At 34.1% G+C, this 17,964-nt stretch overlaps 1 protein-coding gene across 1 annotated transcript in view; it reads right to left on the bottom strand.

The window, feature by feature from the left end:
* TMTC3 (transmembrane O-mannosyltransferase targeting cadherins 3) overlaps nt 1-17,964 on the bottom strand; it is a 56,980-nt gene that overhangs the window by 33,331 nt on the left and 5,685 nt on the right. Inside the window, exons 2-6 of the mRNA XM_054442060.2 lie at nt 17,371-17,587; nt 12,359-12,577; nt 11,487-11,586; nt 5,563-5,678; nt 4,944-5,116 (exon numbers count right to left, since the gene is read on the bottom strand). Of these exons, the coding sequence (XP_054298035.1) occupies nt 4,944-5,116; nt 5,563-5,678; nt 11,487-11,586; nt 12,359-12,577; nt 17,371-17,559 (797 nt within the window). The 5' untranslated portion in view covers nt 17,560-17,587. The remainder of the gene's footprint in view (nt 1-4,943; nt 5,117-5,562; nt 5,679-11,486; nt 11,587-12,358; nt 12,578-17,370; nt 17,588-17,964) is intronic.

Below are 17,964 nucleotides of genomic sequence, written 5' to 3'. Positions count from 1 at the left end.
TTCTTTGACTCCTAGGAAGCTAAAAACCAAATTTCTAGTACAAAGTAGTAACTGTGTAGGCCTATGTAAGAATTTGTGTTCTACTTGTTCTCTTAGTAAATACTAATATAAGCTTATATCATAGTTTATCTTTTCCCAGGCCATGACATATATACATTTCATTAGTCTGTGTTCTAAATTTTATTGGTTATAATATATAGTACTTAAAAGACCCATTTTCTCATTTTAAAATGAGTAAGCCAAGGAAAATCAACTACTACCACTTATTTGACTTGATTTTCTGAAAACATATCAAATATTTGATAAAAATAAATACTATTTGAACAAATAATATCATTTCAAAATTTTCATACGGAATCTCACAACTTACATATTATTTTTCAGATAAAAATAATAACTCTTGAGTCTGAACTTGAATTCTCAAAATAACCAGCAGAACTGAATAAAAAGTTATCTTTTTGCCTATAATTCACTATTCGGAGTTTAGTTTTAAAAATTACAGTTTATTTAGGATAGCTGTTTTAAAGAAAGAGTTAATGTCAAAATAAATCAAATCATATTAAATCCAACTTCAGAGGGTAATAGAATTTATACACACATACACAAACATATATACACAATGTTGAAATGCTTTATTTGGAAAATATTTATATGCTATAAGCACCATATTCATACCTACTAACACATACATAAATTCACACCTATAAACTATATTTTTAGACTGTAGATAGGGAAATAGAAAATAGTTGATTCAAATTCTCTAAAACGAATAACAGAAAACCAATGCAACTAAGAAGGAAATCCAAAGTCTTATATAAACAATTCAATCTTCTCTATTTCCAATACTGTAATATCTGCACAAGTTCATTTTAGCATGGCTAGACTCAGAGGTAAAAATCCAGGACATTAACAAGTAATTATTCTTTAAAGGAAAAAAAAATGCTAGGGAGGATAGTTATGTGAAAATATCACACAGTTTTGGGTTTAAAAATTATCTGAATAAAATTTATTCTACCCAGCGCCAGCAATGCACGATCATGCAACATAATGTGAATAACATGTTGGCCTTTTGTTAAAAATAAAAGTTCTTGCATGTAATGGCAATAACTTAAAATTGAACAGGGAAATAGTATAAATTTCATCTTAAATTTTAGCCAAGTCAGGTGAAATGAAAAAAGGCTAAATGTTAAAGTAGATAAATATGATATGCAGACTTAAAATTCACTATATCTTCCGCTTTCTAGCCTTAAACAACTAAAAAACCGTATAAGAGGTATAATTTTTTTTTAAACACACTGAGCATAAGGTGAAAAAGGACTGTAATAACCTGAGAGAAGAAAAACAAATAAGGGGAGCTTTTTCTGGAAAGAGTTTAGTACCCAGATAGAGTTTTTAGTCAGTAAAACAGCAAGAGGGAACCCAGGCTGAGCCCAGCGGTATACTGAATTGAGAGTATGAAGCTGGGAGCCCTAAGAGTGCGGGGGGCTAGAATTTGTGAGGCAGAATCCAGACAGAAGAAAGCTGCTGAGAAAGAGAACCTGAGACATCTGTAGAGGGTCTCTCTCCAGTTTTCAATATTGATAAGTTCTTTTTTTTTGAGACAAAGTCTTGCCTTGTCACCCAGGCTGGAATGCCATGGCACAGTCTTGGCTCACTGCAACCTCTGCCTCCCAGGTTCAAACGATTCTTGTGCCCCAGCCTCCCGAGCAGGTGGGATCAGACGTGCACCACCACGCTGGCTAATTTTTCTATTTTTAGTAGAGATGAGGTTTCCCCACGTTGGCCAGGCTGGTCTCAAACTCCTGACCTCACGTGATCACCTTGGCCTCTCCAAGTGCTGGGATTACAGGCGTGAGCCACCACACCTGGCCCGATATTGATGAGTTCAAATCAGCACATATATGTGAGGAAATACCCATGGTCGGTGTAGTGGGTTGAATCATATTTCTAAAATATTCATGTCTACCCTAACTTCAGAATGTGGTGTTATCTGAAAATAGTTTCCGCCAATATTAGTTAAGATGAGGTCATACTGGGTTAGGGTGGGCCCTAAATCCAATGACTGGGGTCCTCATAAAAAGAGAAGAAAGAGATACACTGGAAAGAAGGCAATGTGAAGACAAAGTAGATTGAAGTGATGGAGTTGTACAAGCCAAGGAATGCCAAAGACTGCTAGCAACCACCCGAAACCAGCAGACAGTTATGGAACAAATTCTTCCTTAGAGCCTCCAGAAGGAACCAATTGTGCTGACATACTGATTTGGTATTTCTGGCCTCTTGAACTGTGAGGGAACAAATTTCTGTTATTTTAAGCTATCCAGTTTGTAGTTATTTGTTACAGCAGCCTTCAGAAAACTAATACAATCAGGCAAAAACCTCCTGAATGCATAAGAGCTAAAAATTCCCAAATATACCAAGCCGGGAATAGTTCCTTGGCAGACAGTGTGGAAATCTTCGTAATTTACAGTTCACATCCAATAGTCAAAAAGATCTTGCATCAGTAGTGAAGTGAAATTAGTCTTATCCTAAATGCTATTGTGGTCCCACAAAACAAAGCTTAAAAGCAAGACTGAGCTGGGTGCAGTGGCTCACACCTGTAATCTCAGCACTTTGGGAGGCTGAGGTGGGCAGATCACCTCAGGTCAGGAGTTCAAGATCAGCCTGACCAATATGGAGAAACCCTATCTCTACTAAAAATACAAAAATCAGCCGGGCGTGGTCGCGCATGCCTGTAGTCTCAGCTAATCAGTAGGCTGAGGCAGGAGAATCGTTTGAACCTGGGAGGTGGAGGTTGCGGTGAGCCGAGATCGCGCCATTGCACTCCAGCCCTGGGCAACAAAAGCGAAACTCTATCTCAAAAAAAAAAAGAAGAAAGAAAAAAAGCAAGTCTGAAAGATAAAACATTTTCCAAGTAACTTAAATGCATTCCAGAATAAAACTCAAAATTTGTAGACTACATTAAGGTAAAATTCACAAATGGTAACTGTTCAACAATTATCGGACATGCAAAGAAGCAGAGAAATACAACCTATAATGAAGAGAAAATTTATTCAATAAAAACTGACCAAGGAATGACACAGATTATACAATTAGTAGGCAAGGACATTAATGCAATAGAACATGTAGAGATATAGAAGATATAAAAGAAGACTCAAATCAGACTTCCTTCTGAAGATGAAAACAGATTCAGAAGAAACAACTAGATGAAATTAAGAGTAGATTAGATACCGCAGAAAAAAGATTAGTGAACTTGATATAGCAAAAGAAACTATCCAAACTAAAAATGGTAAAAGATTGAGGGAAAAAAACAGAGCATCAGTGCAACAACTTCAAGAAACTTAAATATACTTAACTGACATACAAGAAAAAGAGGAAAAAGAAAAGATGGCAAAAATATTTGAAGACTAGCTAAACATTTTCCAAAATTTACACAAAATTGAAATCTACAGATTTCACAAAGCTCAGTTTACCTAAGCACAAGAAACATAAATATATAAGAAACAATGGTAAACAGGAAATATTAAAAACAGGCATAGAAAAAATAAACATAACATACATTAGCATAAAGAGATAAGGATGATAGAGGTTTTCCCACTGAAAACAATAAAAGCCGGAAGACAGTAGATTTACATTTTCAGAATATTGAACGAAAAAGCCAGTGTAGAATTCTCCACCCAGAGAAAATATCTTTCAAAACCTGATATTTTTAATCAAGAAGTGCTAAAGAAATTCCTTCAGGTAAAAGGAAAAATAGTACCAGATAAAAATCTTATCCAACAAAGGAATAAAGAACACTGGAAATGGTGACTCATGGTTAATGTAAAATACTTTTTTATTATTTAAATTCCTCCAAGACAACTGTTTAAAGCAATGTATGTTGAAGGACAACATACGCAAACTGCACAAAAGTTAAGTTCTTACATATATAAAATGTATATTATATATATTTATACTATATATACACTGATATTTTTTATTTTATATATATATATTCGAAATTAGAATATTTCTTGAAGGTAAACTGTGATAAGCAGAGGATGTTCTAAAATCCCTAAAGCAACACTAAAACAACAAAGATTTATAGCTAATAAGCCAACAAGGAGATAAAATGAAATATTAAAAAAAGAATCCAAAGGAAGGTGGAAAGAGAGAAAAAAGGGAACAAAGAATAGACGGGACAAAGAGAAAACAATTTTAGCAAGATGACAGATTTCCATCAAACTATATCAATCATCAAATTAAATATAAATCAATGATATATCCCAGCTAAAAGTCAGATTATCTGACCAAACAACAAAAGAAGACCAAATTGTATGCATGCTACAAGAAATCCTCTTTATAAATAAAAGCATAGACAGGTAAAAAGTTAGAAGATGGAAAAAGATACACCACATAACGCTAACGAAAGACAGCTGGGATAAGAAAAAGTGAATTTCTGAGTAAAGACTATTACTAGGGATGAAGCTCATTTAATAACGACAAAGGGATCAGTTCCTCAAGATGACTTGACAATCCTAGTTGTTTACGCACCTAACAGCAGAGCTTCAAAAACACATAAAACAAAAACCGATAGAAGTGCAAGGAGAAATAGCGAAATCTACAAGTACAGTCAGAGATTTCAACATCTCTCAGTAACTGACAGAATGAGTAGACAAAAATCACTAAGGATATAGGAGACTAAATTAACACTAACCTTAACACTTAACCAGTTTGGGATGGGTCATTCATTATCTTTATTGTGGGGGCTTTAAGGGTGTATACACATGTCAAAAATTATCAGTATAAAAATTTTAAATATATGCAGTTTTAAAAATATGTTAATTATAGCTTAACAAAACTGTTAAAAAAACAAAATAAATAAAATACTTTCTGCAACATTTATGATCATTAAAATCCAAAGTTAAAATAAAGAATGGAGAAAACGAAGAACCAGAATTTCATACCTGGTGAATACTGGAAGTTGGGATTGAATAACCTGGACTCTAATCACAACAAGTAGTAATGTACTGAACATCAAGACAATGAGTTTTACTAGTGTCTGCAGCATAGAAAATGGAATGCTACCCTTTCCACGGAGAAACTGTCCAGCAGTAGTACATAGTAATGGCAAAGTATACTGAAAAAGAAAAGAAATGTTTTAAGCAACAAATAACAACATATCTCAATGTTTTCAATACTGTAGTACTTTCTAATTGCAAGATTAGATACAAGTATAATTATAAAATTAATGTGGAAGAATGTGTGAAGCTAATAATGAATAAAACTGAGCTCAATAGTCTTACCTAATAATGAATTATACTGTACAGTACTATTGCATACTTTTCCAAGCTGCCTAATGATTCCCTTATTGAAATTTAAAATACAGTTCTTAAAACACTTAAAGTATCATAAAAGGTTAAGTAATTTTCAGTAGGTATGAGGATAAAACATGATTTCTGGTATTATTATTGGTAAACACATTAATTTACATGATACATTTAGAAAATAAAAATAAATAAAATCTGATTCAACTAGGATAAAAGATATCAATAAGAAAATTTATATATTTATAGTTTGGCTTACCCCCTGGGCAATAAACACTTCATACACACAGCAAATTCCTACAACTGTTATTCCTTGTTCTTTACATAATGTTGCAACAGCCACTAAAAACACTGTCAATGCAATTGGAGTCCATACTGCAATTTGAGAACAGAAAATATAAAAATTCAGAAAACAATTTTATAACATCAAAAAGATATTTTAAACTTTACTTGTGATTCCATATCCATATGAGTGCTATTTCTCATTAATTAATAGTATATACTTTAAAATATACTTAAATTTTATAATTTTTACTTTATACATTCAAAGCAAAATATCAACATGTATAATTTGAACTGAAATTTTTTACAAAGAGAAAAATTATTTAATCAAATACTAACTTTTAAAACAAAGGTAGGGTGGTGAACTTGGAGAAGAGAAATTTACAGGTTTGTGTGTCATAATTAATGAGCTATCATTCTGAAATGAAGACAAATTCCTGAAATTATGACAGATATCTTTATACTTTATTAAACTGATAAATTATTAAAAACTTAAAATTTAAAACTATCGGGAAAAGTAGGGTACCATACTTTTTTTTTTTTTTAAGACAGGGTCTGGCTCTGTCACTCAGGCTGGAGTAAGTACAGTGGTGTGAACATAGCTCACTAGTGCCCTGAATTCTGAAGTTCAGGCAATCCATCGGCCTCAGCCTCCCAAATATGACTACAGGCATGTGCCACCACATCTGGTTATTTTTTTTTTTTTATTTCTGTAGAGACAGGGTCTTGCTATGCTGCTCAGGCTGGTCTCAAACTCTTGGACTCAAGCCATCCTCCCACCATGCTGGGATTCCAGGCACGAGCCATTGTGTCTAGCCCATTTTTATAAAAACTAAAATGAAAGTGCTTAACAATAGGCACTTAAATAAATACTATTCGTCAAAAAATTTGCAATAGACTGTAAGTTCTATTTAAATGAAAAACATTTCATTTCATTCTATTTAAATGAAAAAGTCTTCATCGACTTTAAGTAAGTGTCTACCATGTAGTAGTAATTTGACTAAAGAGCAATGAATTGTGAAAGTTCATTGTGAACTTGTGAGTTTGGGCAGCTTTTCCGGGCTTCAGTTTTCTTATGAAAAACTATAACCTCTAATTCTTTTCTAGTTTAAAAAAAGATCTGGTAGTATGACTGTGTGATCTCAGTTTGCTTTTCTTTTTTTCTTTTTTTTTTTTTGAGATGGAGTTTCGCTCTTGTTGCCCAGGCTACAGTGCAATGGCGCGGTCTCAGTTCACCACAACCTCCGCCTCCCAGGTTTGAGTGATTCTCCTGCCTCAGCCTCCCGAGTAGCTGGGATTACAGGCGTGCACCACCATGCCTGGCTCATTTTGTATTTTTTAGTAGAGACGGGATTTCTCCATGTTGGTGAGGCTGGTCTTGAACTCCTGACCTCAGGTGATCCACCCACCTCGGCCTCCCAAAGTGCTGGGATTACAGGCGTGAGCCACTGTGCCCGGCCATGACCTTGGTTTTTATTAAGACTATTAACTAAAGCAAAAATTCAAATAATTGACTTAAATCTAAATATAAACAAGAACAGAATTCATGAATTGAATACATTTTCTTTTGTCATTGGGCTTAATATAGAAATACACATTTTTGAAATTGTTTTCAAAGTACTCTATCGACTAAAATTACTGAAAGAAAAAATAACCAAAAACAAAGAAATAAATGAAAAAAACCAAACCCATGAAACTGTTGCAGATACTAAGTATAATAGTACTCTTTCTTTAAAAAAAATCTTATAATCTCATTAGGCTAAAACATCAATACTAATATAATAGATTATATTATACTACAATGCTAAATTCAACAAGAAATTCATAGAGGAAGAAATCAGAAGATGATTATTTACAAAACAGGCTTGACCTAATGTTGGCCCTTGACAGATATATAGGACATGGAAAAATTGGGAAAGGTGGATGTATAAATAAATAGAGGTGAGAGTAAGCTAGGCAAATGAAGGATATAGAGAATAGTATGAATGGATGTGTATGTCTACATAAAAACTCGTAGGAAATAATAGCATTGAAAGCAGATATTTTAAACAGTTTATATAGCCAGTTTGGCATATATTATTTCACTGAATCTTAAAATCACTCTGTGGAGTAAGAACATGGATGTACTCATACCCATTTTTAAGATGAGGAAAGAACGGTAGAGGTATTTTTTAAAAAGTAACAAAGAATAAGGAGACCAAGACTTTAACATGGTTCTTCAGATTTTAAATTCAGAGCTTCTCAGTAATTTGTATTTCTACTCCAAGGAAGAAAAAGCAAATGGTTACCTTTTACAAACTTGAATTCCATCTCACCAACTAAGAGTAATAAATGCAAATGTCTTACTGAAAACAATCACTTCAGTTCTTCAGCCTCTAGTGACTATATTACTATATAAACACTTTGATTTTATAATCAGATCATTGTGGTTAAAAGTTACATGTGATTTTGTCCAAAACAAGTACACCTGGTAAATAAGTTAAGGACACTTAAATCCATTCCCATTTCAAAATACAGGCTTCTAAACTGACTCTACATGTGTAAAAGAAACACATCCTCAGCAATCACTTATTCAAACAGTTATTTTAGGTATCTACTACATTTCAAGGGTATAGGGAAGAGAGACAAGTAATAATATACTCTGTCAAATGGTGACAAAGTGTAAGTGTTACAGAGAAAAAAAGAGGATGAAGGGAAATAAAAATAGCACCACTGGGAAAGATGAGTAGTGATATTGATGACATTTAAGTGGATATTTAAGCAGAAACCCAAAGTAATAAAAAATCAAGTGTAAAGGCCCTGAAATTGGATCACCATATTTACAAAAGGGGTATGGGACATGAATATAGAAGTTAAAATGAATATAAATAATTACAACTTGAAAACCTTTGCACAGGCCAGTGTATACTAGATACAATAGGGAATACAAAGATGATGTGGAAACTGTGGCTTCAAGGGTAAAATTACTAAGAGTACAAAGTATCACAGTGGTTAAGAGGATAAAGAGAGGTCCAAGGTAGATTTCAGTATTTTTTCAATTATAATTTAAAATACATTACATTCATTCACTTACTTATTTCTTCAATATACTCATACTAAACATCTACTGTAAACTAGGAATCATTTTGGGAAATGAAGATAAAAAAATGGAGAAAAAGTTACCTACCCTAAGGAAGGTCACGTTCTATTGTGAGAAAGCAATAAACAAAAGAAAAATGTAAACTATGTATTTTCAGGTTAGAAATGAGTATTTTCAGAAATGCAAGTTAAAGGTATAAAAAACATTACTCTGTTTTTGTTTCAGTCAAATGGTGAACTAGCTTGACCTGTTGATCCCTTCCCCAAAAATCAACCCTAGAAAAAGGTAAGTAAGAGGGAAAAATAGTTTCTAAGACACTTTTTTTTTTGTAGAAAAAAAAAAACACACAAAAAACTTAGCATTTCGAGGTTATTTTAAGCATGTGTGGTTCTGTGAGTGTTATGAGGGATTACATTTAAGGCAGAAGACAAGAGTGGGATTTTTTTTTTTTAACTTTTGTTCTGTCCTCTCCTGACTGCTTTGGGTAGATCACTATCTGCTCTGTTACTGCAGAAATCCACAGCTACAATGGCTAGCGGGTGTTCCAGAGGTAAAAGCAGAGCATTTCAGAAGTCTTGATGGGGTAAGAGGTAGATATTTTTTAAAAGGTACAAACCAACCAATCACTCCTAGGCAGTAACTTCCACAGAGCTACTGTTTAAATGCAGAGGGATGGTGGACTGGCCTCTTAATGCTGATTCTCTTAAAGAAAACAGAGAGTGTGCCTAGTAGCACTGGTAGGAACAATAGTGATCCACAGCAGCTCTGCGGAACCTGGAACTTTATATCCTGGTTTATAATTCCTTTCATCCCTTTAGACCACAGGAAGAACAAAGAGTGGCCCTGGCCTTTCTCTTTAACAGGCATAGTGGTTTATAACTTTAGAAGAACATGTGGCTTGAGCTCACAAGCCAAAACAACTAAATATCTGAAGGATACTACAATCATAAAACAGAGAGAACAAACATAATAACATATACTACTAAATCAGAATTACTTAAAGAGACAGACCAAGAATTTCAAATAATTCTTTTTTTTTGTTTTGGGATGGATTCTCTCTGTCTCCCAGGCTGGAGTGCAGTGGCGCGATCTCTTTTTGAGACGGAGTCTCCCTCTGTCGCACAGGCTGGAGTGCGGTGGCGTGATCTCGACTCACTGCTACCTCCGCCTCCCAGGTTCAAGCGATTCTCCTGCCTCATTCTTCCGAGTAGCTGGAACTGCAGGCGCCCGCCACTACGCTCGGCTAATTTTTGTATTGTTAGTAGAGACAGGATTTCACCATATTGGCCCAGGCTGGTCTCAAACTCCTGACAATGTGATCTGCCCACCTCAGCCTCCCAAAGTGCTGGGATTACAGGTGTGAACCACTGCACCCAGCCCAAATAAGTAATTCTTAAGGAAATACGGCAAGATATTAGAATTGTAAAGAATAAGAAATCATTAAAAGGCACCAAGTACAAGTATTTGGAACAAAAGATAAAATATGGTGAAAAGCTATTTCAGTTAGAACAGGGAAGGCTTTTCTAAGACAGAAATACTTAAGCTGAGGCCTGATAATATAGAGTAGTGTATAAATGAGACTACTACATAAAGATCTAAGGGAAGAAAATTCAATAATGGGAAATGCAGGTATAAAGGTGGGTGCTCTGCCTGTTTGGGAACAGCAAGAAGGTCTATCTAGCTATAGTGAAGACAACTAGGGCAAGAATGGCAGAAGATATGATTAGAGAGGTAATTGAGAGCCTGATTATAATCCTGTAGGCCACAGTATTTTCTAACTTTACCATTCAGGCTTTGGTGAGGATGGTACTTAAAGAGGATACTGGTCTGCAATTCCATATTAGTTACAAAAGTACCTCCTACTACATGATGCACTGCACAGGTAGGGGACTATTATTATGCACATTTACCAGATAAAGAAATGTAAGCACAGAGAGGTTAATTTGCCTGACGCATTACAGTGAATGGAACTAGTAAATAAACAGTGGAGCTAGAATTTGAAACCAGACTCTTTAGTCCATGCTTTTAAGTACTAAGCTATGCTGTCACTCAAATTGTTTTAAGAAGGCATTATGCAGAGCAGCAAAGGCAAACCTACTTCTATTACAAATCCAGAACACTCTTAAGATGTTTGGCTAAATCATGTGTTTCTTGAACCTCAGTTTCCATACATAAAACTAGTCTTCTTGTCATGAGTACCTTGGAACTACAGTGAGAAAATCTGCCCCCTCCCCAAGAACTTAAAGGTTTGTGCCCACTGTGCCCACACTTGAAAAAAATCATTTTTATTGCCTGGAACTTGTTTTCTGATAATGCCAGGAATCATTAAGAGTAATGAGCTAATGTATACGAAGCACTTTCCAGGGTAGGTCACAAGGTAGGAGCTCAATAAATAGCTATGATCAACACACAATAAAAGTTATATTCTAGGAGGCTTTTAACCTTACCTAAACAATATGACAGTCTACCAGGTGTTATTTATCCAAAGACAATTGAAATACTGGAATCTATATCATTAATAGATAACAGAAGATGGAACTAGGACTAACTCTAAAACTCTTCTATTCTAAGGTTATTTGGTTTTTAAAATTGGATCATATAAAATCTATTAGCTCAAGATAAAAATATAAATTATACACAAACTTCCTAAATACTAGCAATGTTACATATTTCATATTTTCACATATGCTAAAGTAAAACAATACATAAAGATAAATCCCAAATGTGGTATATAATGTGTTATAAGAAGCACTTGGAGTAAATAAAAATTCCTTAATCAAGTTTTAGCACTATTAAAAAACAATCAAATGTGAGACATGTACTTATGGAATTGTCTGGTCCTTTTGATCTGGTATATGACAAAAAAGCTGCTAGAAAAAAGATAGATGACAAAAGTTCTGCTCTTCCAACAACTCCCGTTACCTAGAAAGGAAAAACGAAGGGGGTTTGTATTAATATCTTGAAAAATTACTATATATAAAATGGTAAAAATACTTTAATTTCCATAACTTTTCAAGTGCACATTTGTTTCTTAAACATTCTTTGGGTGCCCTCAGGTGGTGAATTTGTGAATCTTACATAAATAGACATTTATTAATGACTCTTAACAGTTTATAATTTTTTTAACTTATTTTGAAATAATAACAAGACTTATAGGAAGTTTCAAAACTAGTAAAGAGAGATCTTGTGTACTCTTTATCCAGCTTTCTCCAATGGTAACCACTTAAATACGGTAGAATATCTAGAACTTAAGTACTTCTTACATATTTTCTTAAAATATGAATGTTCTTAATATACAAAGGCACCATAAATTCAAAAAGTTACATCTCATAATAAATCTGAAAAATAAAGTTTAAAAAGACAGTAAACTTTAAATAGTCCTTAGAAATCTTGTTCATTAAAAAAAGTGACCGAAGAACTGTATTCATGTATATATTTCTAAACAGATTTTATATTCTTGAATGAAAAATGTTTATGTTTCAAAAATGTTAAATTTAAAAATTTTACACAGTAGGAAGTTAGACTTTGTGTACTAGAAAGTTAAGAATTAACTGTATGAATTTAAGAGTCTTCAAATATTTGGATTAAAGTCAGGGTTAAATTTTTTTTTTCTTAAAAATATATACCATTATAACCACTGTGCAGGATTTGTAAAAAAGGAAAAAGAAAAAAATCAATTCATAGTTTTACTTACTGCTTCTGTGTGTATTGGGTGCACTGCAAAAAGTAAAGAAGCAATCACACTACTCTTGTTGTCCAGAAAAAGTTTGCATACTTTGAGAAATATCACACTAACCACAGCATGAAAAATCATATTCAGGAGATGATATGACATTGGTTTTAGTTCACTTAACAAATAATTTAAGCGAAATGTCAATACTGTTAAGGGACGGTAAGACTTGTGGCTTCTCTCCTACAAGGAAAAAACAATCAGTGATTATTAAAGTACCTTGGTCCAACAGGGTACAAAAGCTCATCATTGCATTTACCATTAAAGATATTAATATCTACATTTTACTGATAAATAACAATAAAATATGAAATGTCCTAAGAGTAACACAAAAATAAAATACAGTTTTATAATCTGTGTTTTTCTATTTCCTTAGTCCACAAACAAGGTTAATTTCCTCCTTGATATACAGTGGTCAGAGAACTAACAGTAAAAGGACATTTAACAATTAATTCCTCTTCAATATAACAATTTTAAAAAAAGACAATGCCGGCATTGGTCAAGTTAGAGCACAGGATTCTCTCCAAAGCCTGCCTCCATATCTATCAGCAATACAAAAGTTCATGTAACTACTGGCTAGATCTTCAAAAGGAACTGTAAGAACAGAATGCTTACCAGTTCAATTAAAATAGTGCTGACTCAAAAAGGTACCGTCTAGCTGTTTTATGAAAAACATCTCCATAATGTGTAAATCTGAATATATTAAACTAGGAATTCCCAAATTACAGAGAGTAATACAAGAGTAAAAACTTTCTTAGAATATGAAAATAGACACCATTCTTGTGGTATTCTCCTTTGGCAATAAATAAAATTTCATGTAAAGTACTGACTTTCTTTTTAAATTATAAGTTACATTTAATCAGAAATACTTCTTTCCTTAACACAAAACCAAACCAGATTTAAGAATAAAACAGACAGTTTAAATATATATAAAATATTAATCAAGTTATTTTTTGTAGTTTTATACAAAGGGGATTGACACAGTTTGGATGTTTGTCCCCTCCAAATCTCAGGCTGAAATGTGAGGAGGTTGAAATGTTGAAGGTTGGGCCTGGTGGTAGATGTTTGGGTCATTGGGAGTGGGTCCTTTATGAATGGTTTGCTGTCTTCCCCACTGTAATGAGTTCATGTGAGAGCTGGTTGCTTAAAAGAGCCTGGAACCTCCTCCCCTCTCTCTTGCTCCCTCTCTCACCATGTGATACACCTGCTCCCTCTTCACCTTCTACAGGTAGTAAAACTTTCAAGGCCTCACCAGAAGCCAAGAAGACGCTGTTGCCATGCTTGTACAGTGTGCAGATCCATATGCCAAATAAACATATTTTCCTTATAAATTACCAGGTATTCCTTTATAGTAACGCAAAACAGACTAATATAGGCATCTATATTCAGCTTCTTTGCTCTTCTACTTCCTATCGTATTTTGCTGTAACTTTCTGGCACACAAGTAGACTTAAGCCTGTTCATCCTTACTAGGGAACATTAGGAAACACAAAGAATAAATCTTTCCCATCTTGAAATTAGGAACATTTTAGTATCTCTGTACTGACTATATACTCCATAATGTACTATCTACTTAGAATGTTCTTTCCTGCTTGCCTAATTCCTTTACATCCTTCAAATTTCATCTCAGGCATAGAAAGCTATTTTTAAGGCACTGTATTGAACTGACATGATTTGTACTAGAAAGTAGAAAAGGACTCTAGAAACCCTTTGAGTACCTGAAATGTCACTGTGGCTACAATGGAACATATATTCTAGGTGAAAGAATGTACTCAGAAAGTAGAAGGGAATATGTATTTTGAATTGCAGTATACATAATTGTTCAGTTAGGACTATTAGACATACATATACTATAGGTGATGACCAACTAACAGACCAATTATTAACGTAAGTAATTATTCACATAACTCATTAGGGATCTATTTCAGATTCCACTGTGACAAATAATCATCAGCCTATTAGATACTAAGTTTACTTTGTGAAAACACCTAGGGCCATTATGAATAAAACAATTCAGATCATTATTACTTTCGGGCATATTAAAGAAAAAATTACTCATGATATTAGTTGGCAATAAAAATACACAACAGTATAATGAATGATTAAGCTAACAGTTCCCTGTTAATGTGAATCTCAATATAGGGATGGCAAAATCATAATGAGATAAAATATTTGCAGAAGTTACCTTAGCAAAAGGTACTTTATAGGCCAAATGCCAGAGGAAGGTGGCTCATTACAGCTCCCTCGCTCTCAGCCACGGCTATACCAAAGAATCACCTGGATGATTTAAACAAAAGCCCCACCCTCCCTCCCACACAAAACAACAACTAAACACACACACACAAAATAAGACAAAAATATTGATACCTACATCCCACTCTGAGATTATCTGAAATAACAGGTTTGGACAGAGCCTTGGTAATATGTTTTCATTCTTTTAAATGCCCCAGGCAAATTCTAATATGGCAGTCAGGGTTGAGATCCAATGAACTATCAATAAATAGAGCAGCACATAGCTATAGCATAAGCCTGCTAGAGAGATAATCTAAACACTGAGAGGTTCACATGAGTCCAAAGACCCCTAATATGGCAGTAGTTATATGGCTTAGGAGAAAGTCCTAAGCCCAAAATGTGTTTTTAAGCCCTACATTGGCACAAAAATTCCTGTAAGATACGTGTGGACACGTATCTTCTAGGCTATCATAACTGGATGATATCAATGATTAGATCTTTGAATATGCTAATTCCAGGCTTATCATAAAACCTATGACACCTAAGGACTACCTAGAATAATTTTCCCTAATGTCACATTTGCCTTCAGGGAGAGAATATGCCCATCAGAAAATACAAGGAAACTACACTCTTCACTCTTAATAAACTGCTATTCTAGTTTGTTCATCCATTCTGTTAGAACATACGAGTCTTTTTCTTAGTCCATCTGCTTACGGGCTTTCTGAACAAAATCAAATTTTCAATCTGCAAAGCTGAGAAAATCACTGAACAGATCACTGACACCATGGTATGTGATATGTGTGTGTCCCTGCCCAAATCTTATATCAAAATGTAATCCCCAATATTGGAAGTGGGGCCTGGTGGGAAATGATTGGATTATTTGGGTGGATTTCCTATGAATGGTTTAGCACCACCCCGCTTGGTACTGTATTTGCTACAACGAGTTCTTGTGAGAGCTGGCTGTTCAAAACCGTGTAGCATCTCCCACCGTACTCCTCTTGCTCCTGCTTTTGCTATGTGAAGTGCCTGCTCCCGCTTCCCCTTCTGCCATAACTGGAAGCTTCTTGAGGCCTCCCCAGAAGCAGATGCTGCTATGCTTCTTGTACAGCTGGTAGAACTGTGAGCCAATAAAACCTCTTTTCTTATATATTACCCTGTCTCAGGTATCTCTTTATAGCAATACAAGAACAGCCTAATCTAGAAAATGAGACCATTTAATATGGCCAGCTAAACTATCAGTTCAAAACCTCAACATTATGACTAAAATCATAACAGATACTAGCATAAATTGAGGGAATGGACACATAGTTCTGAGGGTCTCTGGAGATCAAAGGTAGGTATAGAAGAGGACAAGCTGTCTAGAATAATGTATAATAGGGCCATATTTTCCCCCTTATTATCAAAAGATTTTTTTTCAAAAGCTAGAATTGGGTGAGAACAAAAAGGCGAATAAAGTCTTCTTACTAAATAAGACAAAATAATTATATATGCTTGTGATCAGAGGAATGAAAGATTCCATCCCTAACCTTGAGAGTCTTCCAAATTTGGGGAATGAGGAAAGAGGCCACAATGACCGAGAAACATACTGTTAGCATTGCAGAGAGTTACACGTTATGTTTCAACAATTTATTCAATATGTATGTGCCAGGTAGTGTAGAAAAAGTAATTCATTTATTACTTGAGACCTTAAATGACTTATGTTTTTATTCTACTTTTCCACCTGGGAAATTTAGGTTTATTAATATAGAATTTTAGTTTAGAAATCAATATCCCCCAGAAATTTGAAGCATTACTCTCTTTTTTATTTTGGAAAGGAATTATCCTCTTTTACAGATCAGGAAAATGACTTTCCATCTGAAAGATGTATTCTCACCTATTTCACACAGCTAATATATGACATAACTAAAATTAGAATCCATTCTATATGATATCAAGCTCATAAGGGTTTAATCCCAAACAGTTTAACAGTGACCTTCAAAACAGTAAAAATACCCTCATAAAAATTAACCATATGGATGAATAAAATATTAAATTATTGAACTAAACTTTTGGGTTCTCGATATATAACCTAAATAACTATTATGTAAGAGATAGGACAAAGATTCAAAATTTGTAATAACCACTTTTTCTGCAAGAGAAATTGGCAATATGTGTACTTACTATTTTTACTCTTAAAGTCATATCTATTTACATTGAAGTTGCCATATTTTAAAATGTTGAAATATATCACATCTCTTCTGCCTTACTCACAAGACAGAAAAAAGAGAAATAAAGTCAATTAGCAAGAAATAGGCATGTATTACACCTATTGTTCTCCCTATACATTTGGTTTTCACATAAATATATATTATTTTTAAGAAGTTAAGGCAAAACTACCTATTGGGCGCTATACTCGCTGTCTGGGTGACAGATCGGTACCCCAAACATCAGCATAACACAATATACCCACGTGACAAACCTGCATATTAGCCCTGTATCTAAAATAAAAGTTAAAAAAAAAAAAAAAAAAAAAGCAGCAGCCAAGGTACACAGGCAAAGAAATAATCAAGTACTGCTTTAAGGAAGATAACCTCATCCTCAGCTTCCTGTTCAATTTATTACAAACATGTTACGTTTCATATAAAAATTTTAGGGTTAAAAATCTGTAACTGCTGTGATGATGTTGATAAAGAATTAGAAGTAATAAAATACCAGAATATTTCAAAATCTGAGACATGTACAAGTAATATATAAGTAATTACTTACCTCAGACATAGGGGTTCCCCAGAAGTCATTTTGAAATAAAGTTTTTAAAGGTGTAGATGGATGCAGGTCTTTGTTATCCAGTATTGCTGAAACATCATCAAAAACAAAACCACAAAAGAGGCTGTTCCAATAGCAGGCAGTAACCACACCTACTATTAAGGTTATTTCTTTTAGGTTAATATTAGCCATCTTTTCTATAAGCACTTCTGGACAAAAACTGGAAAAAAAATCATGAAGATAAAATAAGGAACATATTTATTCCAAGTAAGTTCAATTTTAGTAGGTGGGTAAGTAATTGCATATTAATTCTCCAGAGAAAAGCTCAGCTAAAATGCCATCCACTTCTAAGAAGCATAAGCTAATCACATTGTTGAAACTCAGCCCCCTCTCTTACTGGATAAAGCCAAGTAAACTTCTCTCCTATTCCAAGGCAGAAGACTGGAGAGTTCCTCTGTAGATTATTTAAAACATACAGTCTCTGATAACAGCGACACTATGTCAGCCCCCTCTCTTACGGGATAAAGCCAAGTAACCTTCTCTCCTATTCCAAGGCAGAAGACTGGAGGTTTCCTCTGTGGATTATTTAAAACATAG

This window comes from Pongo pygmaeus, chromosome 10 (assembly GCF_028885625.2).
Source record: "Pongo pygmaeus isolate AG05252 chromosome 10, NHGRI_mPonPyg2-v2.0_pri, whole genome shotgun sequence".
In the NCBI taxonomy this organism is placed as follows: Eukaryota; Metazoa; Chordata; class Mammalia; order Primates; family Hominidae; genus Pongo; species Pongo pygmaeus.
Note: the sequence above shows the minus strand (reverse complement) of the source record. Positions and strands in the feature narration are given on the sequence as shown.